This window comes from Vigna radiata, chromosome 10 (assembly GCF_000741045.1).
Source record: "Vigna radiata var. radiata cultivar VC1973A chromosome 10, Vradiata_ver6, whole genome shotgun sequence".
Classification (NCBI taxonomy): Eukaryota; Viridiplantae; Streptophyta; class Magnoliopsida; order Fabales; family Fabaceae; genus Vigna; species Vigna radiata.
The window spans coordinates 15,657,209-15,669,286 of record NC_028360.1 but is presented as its reverse complement, the minus strand read 5'-3'; the positions used below and the strand labels follow the sequence as shown (position 1 = coordinate 15,669,286).

Here is a 12,078-nt window from a genome sequence, read left to right as displayed (position 1 = left end):
ACTTTGAAAGGCTCGTTTATATAGAAATTTAATTAAAAAATAAGAAAAAATTACTTAAATTTTTTTAAATCTTAAATAAATAAGAATAAGAAAAATGATAAAATATAAATATAAAATTTAAGATAATCGAGTAACTATTTTATGTAAGATTGTGACACTCAAATTAATAATAACAGAAATAATAGAATATGGATATAAGCATTAATAAAATAATTGAGATACTGCTTTATAAATAAGATTTATCAACGTTTGCATAGAATCAAAACTAAGATGTATTTTGAAAATATTTAAAATAAATAATGTAATATTTCATTTTAGTAACTTACAATTAATAAAATAAAATATCAATAAAATAAAATATATTATAAAACATAAGATAATTACCGGAAGTCAAAAAAAATTACTTTATAACATTGTTACTAGAAGTGCATCAACATTATTTTTTCGTCTGTTCATTATTAATAAAATAATTATAGCAAAAAAAAAACAAACAAACACGAAAAATACCAAACATACAAAAAAGGTAAGCTAATATAAAAAAGAGTTAATTAAAACCAATAAATCATATTATATATACAAACTAACATAGATAAAATATAAAGGACGTATATGCATATAAAACAAATGATTCTAAACTCAATTATCTCGATATATATCTTTAACATTGGAACTCATTGGAGGTGTTTAATGTAATAGTATTTATGCTCTCTAGAGCCATAAACAAAGGAGTTATCATCATACTACTAATAAGGTTAATATATTTCGTGCATTGGACCAAACAAATCTAGTGACTATAGGATCTCCTGCGACTTTCATCACATAATTGATTATATTCTTCATGAGTGTGAATGATTATTAGAACTTAGAATACCTTCTTACTGAATCTCATATACATACATTGAAGTCATCACCATAAAGAATTCTCCTTGAAATTCCTTCAGCACAATCATCATACATGTCCACAACCATATTATCACCTTAATTACTAATAAACAAAATTATAAACATAAACATATATCAGTTTCATCACAGATCTATTTCAAACAGTCAAAGAAGAAAACAAATCCAACAAACTAACTAACACTCAAAGGTGGCACTCAACAACAGTACCAACATTCAATGTCATTCTTCTCACAAAAGGTCATGCTCAACATAATTCAGCACCCTAAAGCTATAATGCTTTAGACTTGTAGTATAAAGATGACGCTCAACGATGCCTTGTGTCGCTCAAAGCTAAAGCATGCACAAAACATGACGCTCAACGGTATAAACTAGTGCTCAGCGATAGCCTGTCACGAGTTATCGTTATGTTAGATATCAACATATGAAATTCAATGATTTGGGAAAATGAGACATGTTCAATTGATCAATTTGATACTCCATTCTTAGTGCTTTGGTAAGTTTTAAAATGTTAGAACACGTATCAATTTGTTCAATCGCTTAGATTTTAATTCCCTCAATCAACATAAAGTCAATCAAAACACTTAAACATGAATAATAATCCAAATCATACAAATCAAACCAGCCATACACATCAAATCATATTTATCATAAACAACTAAATTTCATTCTCAATATGTGATAAAGCAACAACATACAAAACATCCAATTGATAAAACTTACACCACCTAGATTAAGACTAGCTTCCCTTACTTGACTAGATAGCTCATAAGACCTATACTAACGAAACTCCTTCCAACTTGCAAGATATTCTAGTTACACATAGAAATATTACAAGAATAATTTGAACATACCGTGAAAGACTCATATTGATGACTAAAAATATAAATGCAAGTAAAAGAAGACTCATATATACAAAATAATATAAAAGTAACAAATAATATAAAAGATTAAAAATAAAAAATTAAAAATAAAAACTTATCAATCTAAATTAAAAAACTTATCACAAAAATCAATTATAAAATCTCGATTTTTTAATCCGAACAAAGAAAAAGAAAACTCTTAAAAAAAGAAAAACTCTAAAAAGATAATTTTTAAAAAATTTGACATATTTTATTTAAAATAATAAAATTAATTTATAATAAAATAATATGTATTAAAATCTTTTATAATAAAATAATTAAATGTCATTATTTCTAAATTATTATGACCCCTAAGTTTCCGTGGACGGCGGTCTAATTTAAAATTTTTGTTATAAAATGAAATGAGGTGATTAGAGGAGAGCAGAAAATATAGTCCTTTAGAAAATATCCAGCAGCCATTATGGTCGGTATGGGTTGTTTTTGTTTGTTTGCAATTAAGTATTTGTTAGTCCACATTCCCTGAAACACACACAAGATGGAATCACTCTTTGCACTAAGCTTCTCTCTCACCATTCTCTTGGGATGGGTTGCTGCTGCTGATTTTGTATCCCCTTCATCTCCATTTCCAGCAAACTTTCTTTTCGGAACTGCATCTTCTTCGTATCAGGTTCTTTCTCTCCACAATACTATTACTGTATTTCTCTGCCTTTTCGTCTTCTTTTCTCTACTGAATCATTCAATGATTTTGCAGATTGAGGGAGCTTACTTGACTGATGGAAAGGGGCTAAATAACTGGGATGTTTTCACTCACAAGCCAGGTTCACATTCTTACTCTCTATTTTCTAAAATAAAACACTCTTTATTGGGAAACTATTTATATGCTTCTACATTTCAGGAACTATAACTGATGGAAGTAACGGCGATGTTGCTGATGATCATTACCATCGTTATAAGGTACCACCGTGTTATTACTTCTATTTCCCTTCCTTCTCTAACACAAATAATTATTATTTTTATTATTTCAACATTCTAACAAACCAAATTTCCTAAAAATATCTTCTTCTTTTTTATTTAAATAAATACATCCAAGTCTACCTCAGTCTATCTCACACTTTTTTGATGACCAACTGAGAAAACAAACTTTCACGTCTCTTCATTATATATGTAAAAAATAATAATAGCTAGGGGTCTTTCATGATTTAATTTTAATTTTGATACTTATATTTTTCAAATTACAAATTTAACTAAAAATTACGAGACTAAATACCAAAAAAAAAAACTACAATTTTTAAAAGTATACGGGGAAAAAATATAATCAAACTAAATATTTATTTAATTATTCCAATTTCAAAAAGTCAAACTTATTGAAATAATATAAATATATATAACATGATTTTGTTTATGTAACATTTATTTTATATTTATACATACGTATAGATATGGTTATATTATCTATCGCTTTTCATGTTACTTTTTTTTAGTATAAAATAAATTGGACATCTTATTTTTAATCATAATTTTTTTTTAAATAATAATAGATGAAGGAGTGATAAAAAATAGAAATTAAATGTTAAATTTGAAATTAAGCTCTTGTTGAAATAAATATCTTTCTGCAGAAGGAATGATGTTAGGAAATTTTTGTGGAAAGAAAGAAATACAAAAAAAAATAATTAAAACTAATACAGTAAACTCTATTGACCATAAAATATTTATAACATTATTTTAAGTAAATGTAAATTAAAAAAAAACTATAAAAAGAATTAATCATAATTACGATGAATCGAATTTTTTATAAATTATTTTTAGGAGTAGGTTATATGTAAAAACATATGCGCATGTGCGTTTTTTATAAAAAAAATAATAAATTTTAATTTAATTATAAAAGTGTGTATATATATTTATTACAATTTTATTGTAAATAATTTTATTTATTTTATGAATATTTTGTTATTATAAATAATTATTTTAATTTTGAAAAATATATCAATATTTACATTAGTATAAATACACTCACTACAAATGCCAACTTGGAGTGTTGTGGGAGCCTTAAAAAATAGAGCTAAGTCTTTTCAATCATTTTCACGTCACTCCTTGATTAAACAAATTTGGTAATTGTTCAATTCAACAACTTTTTTTTTTTTGTACTTTATCTATTTATGAAATTAACTAAATACCTATTAACAAATAACAAACCGCTGAAAGGGGAAAACAATTATTTTTTTGTAATTTTTACTGAATTTGATTGTATTTATATTTTATTCGTGATCCAATAAAATTAGGTTGGATGGTAAAAGACACTGTTCAAATTTAATTAGTTTGATTTATTTAGTACATTGAATCGAATGAATTGGGGTAGGTTCATGATTTATATGTAGTAATAAAGTTAGTTTTATAAGAAATAAATTCTAAAATGAATTTTCATTGGTTGTATCTAAATTATCTTTATTTATTTATTTAACAATTGACCCAATGATTTTATATTAAATTAGTTTGAGCATAAAATAAATTATAATCAGTAGAAAATGAAGGTTGAGCTAGACCTATATGACACTTTATGGATAAGTTCACTTTAATATTAGAAAAGAAAAAATATAGAGGAATGGTTGAGATTCATATTTAAGATAAGATGTCATTTTCTTTCATATATAATATTTCATATTTCAAGACTATGAATATGTGTTGGTGTCATAATCTTTCCTTATTAACATCTCAAATCAATTTAATTACTATTGTTTAATGTACAATGCTTTTTATGAATTTACTATTCATATTAAGTTATTGAACAAACTCTAAAATAATATTAAATTTAAAGTATATCATATATATATATATATATATATATATATATATATTTCATTTTTGTTTATATTTAAAATGATTAAAATATAGTTAAGTTATTTGATACTTTATTCTAACTTTTATATGATTATAATTTTTTATTTGACATTAAAAATAGGAAAATATACGTCTTTTGATGCTTAAATGTTAATATTATTACATTTCTTATTTTAAACTTTTATAAGAAAATTATTTAATAAATATTTGAATAAATATGAGTGTGAATTCGAGTATATTTATTATTTAACTGGATTAGCTAGTCAGTGTTTAGGAATTAATCTGTAAAATTTTAATTCTGTGAATGCGTCTAATTCAATGAATTAAAATGTCTTTATATTTGAATCATATCCTAATTAATTATTATTTATTAATTATTTTAGTATGTAAACTCATGTGTTTATTAATATTTTAATTTTTATTTGGTGAGAAGTATATTTAAGTTTTCTTACCAAAACATTTTTAAAATTTACTATGTCTAATTCTTTATCTATCTACGGACCTTTGAACTATTTCATACAAATTTAGAAATTCATTTATTTGACTGTAATATTAAATTTATCAACAAGTCACATAGCTTTTCAGACTATCCTTAATTAAACTAACTAATTTTTTTTTTCTTAATCCTTTTCACTTACTAAATTAATGTATTCTTTTATGAGATTATTTGATAAAATAATAATTATAAAACAGATAGTTTATTTATTTTTATATAAAAAAGAGTGAATAAACTATTCATAGAGCTTTTATAACATATTCGAAATAATAATTGAAAATAAAACATTTCATTATTACGAATGAATAAAAAAACAAATTTAAACCCGAAAAAAAAAATAGGAGACATAATAGATTGTAAACTAAATCTCAATTCATTAATCATAAATCAAATTAAAAATAATAATAAATTTTTTATAATAAATATATTATTTTGTATTTGTAACATCTCATTGCAATAATTTAAATACTATTAAGAAACATCACACATTCAATAAAATAAAAAATTTAATCATATAAAAAGTATATAAAAAATGTACGTAGAATTATCTAAAATATAACTATATAAGTCAATATTTATATAAATAGCTTTCATAAAAACTATTTACTTATTTACATAAAATCTTTAGAATTATAATTCAAAAAATAACATTTAACTATACTAAATAACTAAGCATATGCATCATCATCTCATAGAGTTTTCTCCAGAAAAAAATTTATCTCCTTCGGTTAACACTCATTAGGTGATCATTTCAAATCATACAACAAGTACAAATAAATAATAATACAAGAATGATAAATTAATATTATAAAAGATTCAAATCATGCAATTATAAAACATCATATAACATAATTCTTTTCTAAACCAGATCAAACCTAGACATACATATGAATTCTAGACTTAACCAATCCGAATATATGTATTGATGTCAAACTATGGCAAGTTGTACACTCGTGGTAGTGGAACAACTCACCCTTCCCCAAGCTACCACACAAGATTAGTCAGTTAACGACCTATGAACAAAGAACATCAGACTATAGACTAGGACATCTTACTACTTCTCATCACATAATCTCTTTCTCTATCTGAGATGAAGTGATTATTAAAGCGTCATGATAACTTTCAAGGCCAAGTCCTTACATAAATACATTATTCTACTTGAAACAACCATCAAGAATTTCATCTTAGAAACTCTTTCCAAACTATACTTCAATACATACATAACCTCATCCATAAACCATCATAATATTTGATATATATCATCAAACAAATCTTAAAGTATCAATATATCTCCCATCCATAAAAAATAAAAGTAAGTGAAAGTCCAAACTATTAACAGGGCGCCCAACGCTATAACCTTGGCTCTCAACGTCCAAATAGATCACTCAATGCCCAAGAGTCAAAGAGCTCACTAACTTTGTGTCACTCAGTGCCCCAAAGTGGCTCTCAACATCATCGACCATAGGGGCTCTCGAGTTTGACAACATTGAGCGTCACACAGGACCGCCTAACATCATAGTATATGACAACAACTTGTTGTACTGATTTATGTGCACTTTGAACCTATCCAAATGGTCAAACGAACTTCCTTGACACTAGGATTAATGCAAAAAAGATATTTGCTGATGAAGTTGAGTACCTCTTTGCTCATTTGGTCACGAACAAGATGCACTAAATCAACTTAACCACTCAAAAACACCTAAAACAATTTCTACAGATTATAAACCAAAATTGAAGAAACTAAAGATCAAAACAAGTCACAATTGACTCAAAAACAAACTTCAAACCTTCAGTTTTGTCTCAGACTTGCTCTTTTAGATTTTTACCTATTAAAACCCCTAAAAATAAACCAAAAACAACCTAAACTCAACCTATTAAGTACTTACCAACTCAACATCAGATTTATGGTTATTTGAAGTTCTAGATATGTTTGAAATGATCTAAAAACAACTCACAAACATCAATTATAGCTCCAAAATCACTCTTATAGAAATTCACCTACCAAAGTTTCAATTTAGAACGAAAACCAACTCATTAACACTCCTTACTACTCTAAACTCTATAACATATTTGTACCTCCTAAGACTCTAAAACAACATCATTCAAAGTTCAAAATAGTATCAATTCACAATCATTCACAACAACATTCATCAATAATCTAACTTCATGCATCAAACACAATTATTACCAACCAAATTAAATAATAACATATTCAATCAAACATCATTCTCACAACCTAACAAACATATTTCATACTTTTTAACATAAAATAAAAAATATTAGCTTCTCTTATCTTATCGAAAACCAAACTGCTCTAGAAAACTTAAAACAACTCCAACATACAAAAAATCCTATATGTTCCTAAGAACAACAAAAACACAATCAAGACCACTGATCAAGAGAAAGTTTTACAGAAGACTCAAACTTTACATGCAAAACAAATATAGCTAGCATATAAGGAAAACAAAACTGACCAAAGAAAAGAACAGAAAATCAACTTACTCTATGTAAGAAACTGATTAGTTAGACTTAAAGATCTCGTCACGAGAATCATTCAAGCAATTTTCAATATTCTAACAGGTGAACAAGAGATGAAAAGTCACATAGAAAAGTCACAAGAAAAATAATTTCTAAAAATGATTTATTTTAAAATAATAAAACTTGTTAAAAAAACTTATGGTAAACATTTCTAATATTAAAATAATTTAAGTCTCATTCTTTTTAATTCACTATTACAATATAATTTTTTATATATTCACAGTAATAATATTAATATGTAAAAGATTAATATATAAACATTAAACGTTTTAATAAAGCGTGACTAGTAATGAATTTAATTTGTTTAAAAATAAGAAATTATTGTAATTTTTTTGACCAATAAAGAAGCATGTTGGTAGATATTAAATTCTAAACACAGGACCATGAGATCTTATATGACATTAGTGGCAGCGGATATCTTTTTTTTTGTCAATGCATCTTTAATTAAGTCTAAAGTAAGACAGTGACATCCGGCCAACCCGCTTTGACCTTTTTTTTTTTTAATTAACATTAATTTTAAAAATAAAATATTTTTAATATTATTTAGAAGATTGTAGATATGATCATTTTTAATTTAAATGAAGCCTATTTATTTATTAAATTCTAATTAAAAGTTATAACACAGTAACTTAATATATAAAAATATTAATTTTCTCAATTTAATAAAAAATATATAATTGGCAAATATGGAATGTATAACCTTTAATATAGCTTATAATTTGATTTTTCTTTTGTTATATATATAGTTTGAGCCTTGTTTGCTTGAGTCCATTAGACAAGTCCTGAAGTAAAATAGAAATTTAGTTCAGTTTGAGGCATTCAACATTTAATTTAGTGACTAAAAAGGATGTTCTGGTCGTAAGTTCCACGGTCACACATATTTGACTAAGCGTGCTTTCATAAGTAGATTATTTACTATTAATAAAAAAAATTAAGATTAACTGTTCAAAGATGTGTCTAAAGATGCATGACTATTTTTGTCTACCTTAATTTTAGTGATACAATCCAACCAGGACACGTTCTTCCACCTCCATATGTTTGAAAAATTATATTTTATTTATTTTTGGATTGTTTAATTTGAAAAACAAAAATGACTTTTAAATTATATAATTTTCTTAAAACAAATGGCTTTCAGAATACAATTTTCGAAAGTTATTTAGTTTTTATAATATATATATATAATTGTCTGTTACTTTTGGATCGTTAACTCCAGGAAAGTTTTTAGAAAATAAGACGACTTTCTAATTATAAAATAAACATTTTTTACCCATAAATGAAATAAGTCAGAAGTCATTTTTAATTTTTAAATTGTATAATTAAAAAAAGAGAGAATATATGGATTGTCTCCAAGTAATTGTTTGATGGACTTGACTTGAAAAACAGGAAGATGTGGATCTTATTGAGGACATTGGAGTCAACAGTTATCGCTTCTCAATATCATGGGCCAGAATTCTGCCCAGTAAGTTTTCATTTTAATTAAAAAATTAATTACACTTTTCATGTAAACTATTCAATGTTTTAAAATTTTAATTCTACAATTTCATCCTCACATATCATGATTGTGAACTTAAGTAAATACATTGGTTTTATTATCAGTTGAAAATACAAGTATTGAAGTGATGTAACTTCTTTGAAAATAAATTATAAATACAATAAAATGTTACATCAAAAGCTGAAGACATTAGTTAATTTAATTATTTTGAAAAGTTAAGGCTGTAATAATTTTGAATTTTTAAAAATAAAAAAATGCATTTAGTTTTTCTATATCTGACTATTGCGTTATAAATTTGATCCAGAGGGGAGATTCGGCAAAGTGAATTGGGCTGGCATTGATTACTATAACAGTCTAATTGACACAGTTCTCTCAAGAGGTTTGGTTTTTTCTATATCATTAATTCTATAGTTTTTCTATCTCTAACACTTTTCCTTTTTGGTTTTGATTTAGGAATAGAACCTTTTGTCACGATATCACATTATGATATTCCTCAAGAACTTCAGCAAAGATACGAAGGTTGGCTAAGTCCTGAGATTGAGTAAGTGCTTCTGATATGAACACATAATAGAAGTATAATAAAAGAATATGGTCACAAATATACACGTTGATTTGTGTAGGAAGGATTTCAAGTATTATGCAGAGATATGCTTCAAGAACTTCGGTGACAGAGTGAAATACTGGATCACATTTAATGAACCAAACGTTGCATTTATTTGTGGCTATAGAAAAGGGTTATGGCCTCCTGGTCGTTGTTCTGGTTCATTTGGGAATTGCACCTGTGGTGGGGACTCAGAAAGGGAACCTTTAATTGCAGGTTCTAACCTTCTCTTATCCCATGCCACTGCTGTTCATCTCTACAGAACCAAATATCAGGTAAGACAAGAGTTACCAAAATTTTTCTAAGAGGTTAGATGTCCAGATATGAGCAATCTTACGAGAAAGGTTTGAATGGCAGAAAAATCAAGGAGGGAGAATTGGAGTTGCCATGAATACTAAATGGTTTGAACCCATCAGCAACTCCTCAGAAGACAAGAAAGCTGCGGAGCGAGCTCAATCATTTTACATGAATTGGTAAATGTCTTTATTAAATTTTGAGATTTGATGCATGCATGACCTCTTCAAATTTACATGCAGGTTTTTAGACCCACTTATCCTAGGGGAGTATCCAAGGGAAATGCGTGAAATATTGGGAGAATATCTCCCACCACTCCCATATAAACTGGGAAAAGTGAAGCCTGCAATAGATTTCATTGGAGTAAACCACTATACTAGTTACTTTGTAAAGGACTGCATCCACTCAGTGTGTGAACCGGGAGACGGGTCCACAAGGACAGAAGGTTTTGCTCTAACATCGCCTAAAATGAATGGCATTAGCATTGGAGAACCGGTGTGTATATATATATAGCTTTTCTAGATCGAAGATCATGCACCTTCAATTTCGAAAATAATGTTAATGATATGGAGTTCATGGATGCAGACTACACTTGAGTGGTTGTATGTTTACCCACAAGGCATGGAGAAGATTGTGACTTACATTAAGGAGAGGTACAACAATATACCAATGTTCATTACTGAAAATGGTGAGTACAAATACATGGAGAATAACTGAGTAAAACTAGTTTTGGAAATAGTGATTTTGAATTGTATACATTGTCTTGCATATAGGAGTTGGGATGAAAGAGAACCTCAACCTCACCACTAAAGAAATGATCAATGACATGGAAAGAGTGGAATACTTGCGTGCTTACTTGGATTCCTTGGCAACAGCAATAAGGTACTTTGAAACTTGCAGATTTTTTTTCTGTGTTGTTGGTTAAGAAATTGTTTGTTGCATGAACAGGAAAGGAGCAGACGTGAGAGGGTACTTTGTGTGGTCTTTTCTTGACAACTTTGAGTGGACTCATGGATCGTCAATAAGGTTTGGACTTCATCGTGTGGACTATGATACTCTGGACAGGACTCCAAGAATGTCTGCTTCTTGGTACAAAAACTTCATTGCTCTTCATGCCACCAAACCTCCACATACTCAAGAATGACAAATGGTATATAATTCCTTCTTTTTATATTGTGATATGGCCTGAAGAAGTTCGACTGTGTATATTGTAGTTGTTTTCTGTAGACTTTTGCCCTCCAATCTTGTCCACTGTATATATACCAATTACTCCACCAAAATAATTATAAGATGAGAACTTGTCTATCTTTTTTAAAAATGAAATCCACCTGTTTATGTAAATATATATTCTCACCTGGTTGCATCCTTTTCTATCTTTTATACATTGTATTTTGTGTGGAAGAAATTTGGCTTTTTATTTCTATGGCTTATACTCTGTTAATCATTACAAGACATAATAATAATCACTAACTTCTAACCTTTTTACTTTAAAACTGATCAAACAAACTTCTTTGCAGGATTGTATTATCATAGGTGTGCATTTTCTTTTTTTTCCCCTATTGCTCTTTCGTTTCCTTACAGAACATATTTTCTGTTCAAAATAATAAAATAGCTTCTCAAATAAAGAAACATGGAGAAATACTAAAGTAATAGTGTATTTTCGAAAATAATAAGTTGAATTGGAATTTAACATCTTGTGTGCACTCATAAAGGAAGAATATGGATTCACAACTTTTTCCTTTTGTATATAACTAATTAAAAACCCTTTATGATAATATAATAATATGAATACTTAATTAAATAGAGCTACCGATTTAACTCATTCCACATGGTTGGACTTGATTAAAATGTTCACAAAAACCATATAAAATAGTTTTTTTTTATTAAAGAGGAAAAATATTAATTTTTTTAAAATAAATTATTAGATATATAAAATCAATATGAAAATTAAAACTTATGTTCAAATCGATTTTTGATCTGGGTTTACTTGTCTCGAACTTCATTCTGATCAATTTGTCTCAATTTTCTATTTAAATTTATTAATCACAATTTTTGAATT

The 12,078-nt window shown here is 26.9% G+C and overlaps 1 protein-coding gene across 1 annotated transcript; it reads left to right on the top strand.

Moving 5' to 3' along the window:
• The first annotated feature begins 2,200 nt into the window (after window positions 1-2,200).
• On the top strand, window positions 2,201-11,398 carry LOC106775915 (beta-glucosidase 47). The gene is made up of 12 exons (XM_014663163.2): window positions 2,201-2,430; window positions 2,515-2,581; window positions 2,659-2,717; window positions 9,016-9,091; window positions 9,429-9,503; window positions 9,578-9,665; window positions 9,745-10,000; window positions 10,083-10,198; window positions 10,262-10,514; window positions 10,605-10,707; window positions 10,793-10,901; window positions 10,968-11,398. Exons 1-12 carry the CDS (start codon window positions 2,299-2,301, stop codon window positions 11,161-11,163), a joined length of 1,530 nt encoding a protein of 509 aa, XP_014518649.1. The 5' UTR covers window positions 2,201-2,298; the 3' UTR covers window positions 11,164-11,398.
• The last annotated feature ends 680 nt before the right edge of the window (window positions 11,399-12,078 follow it).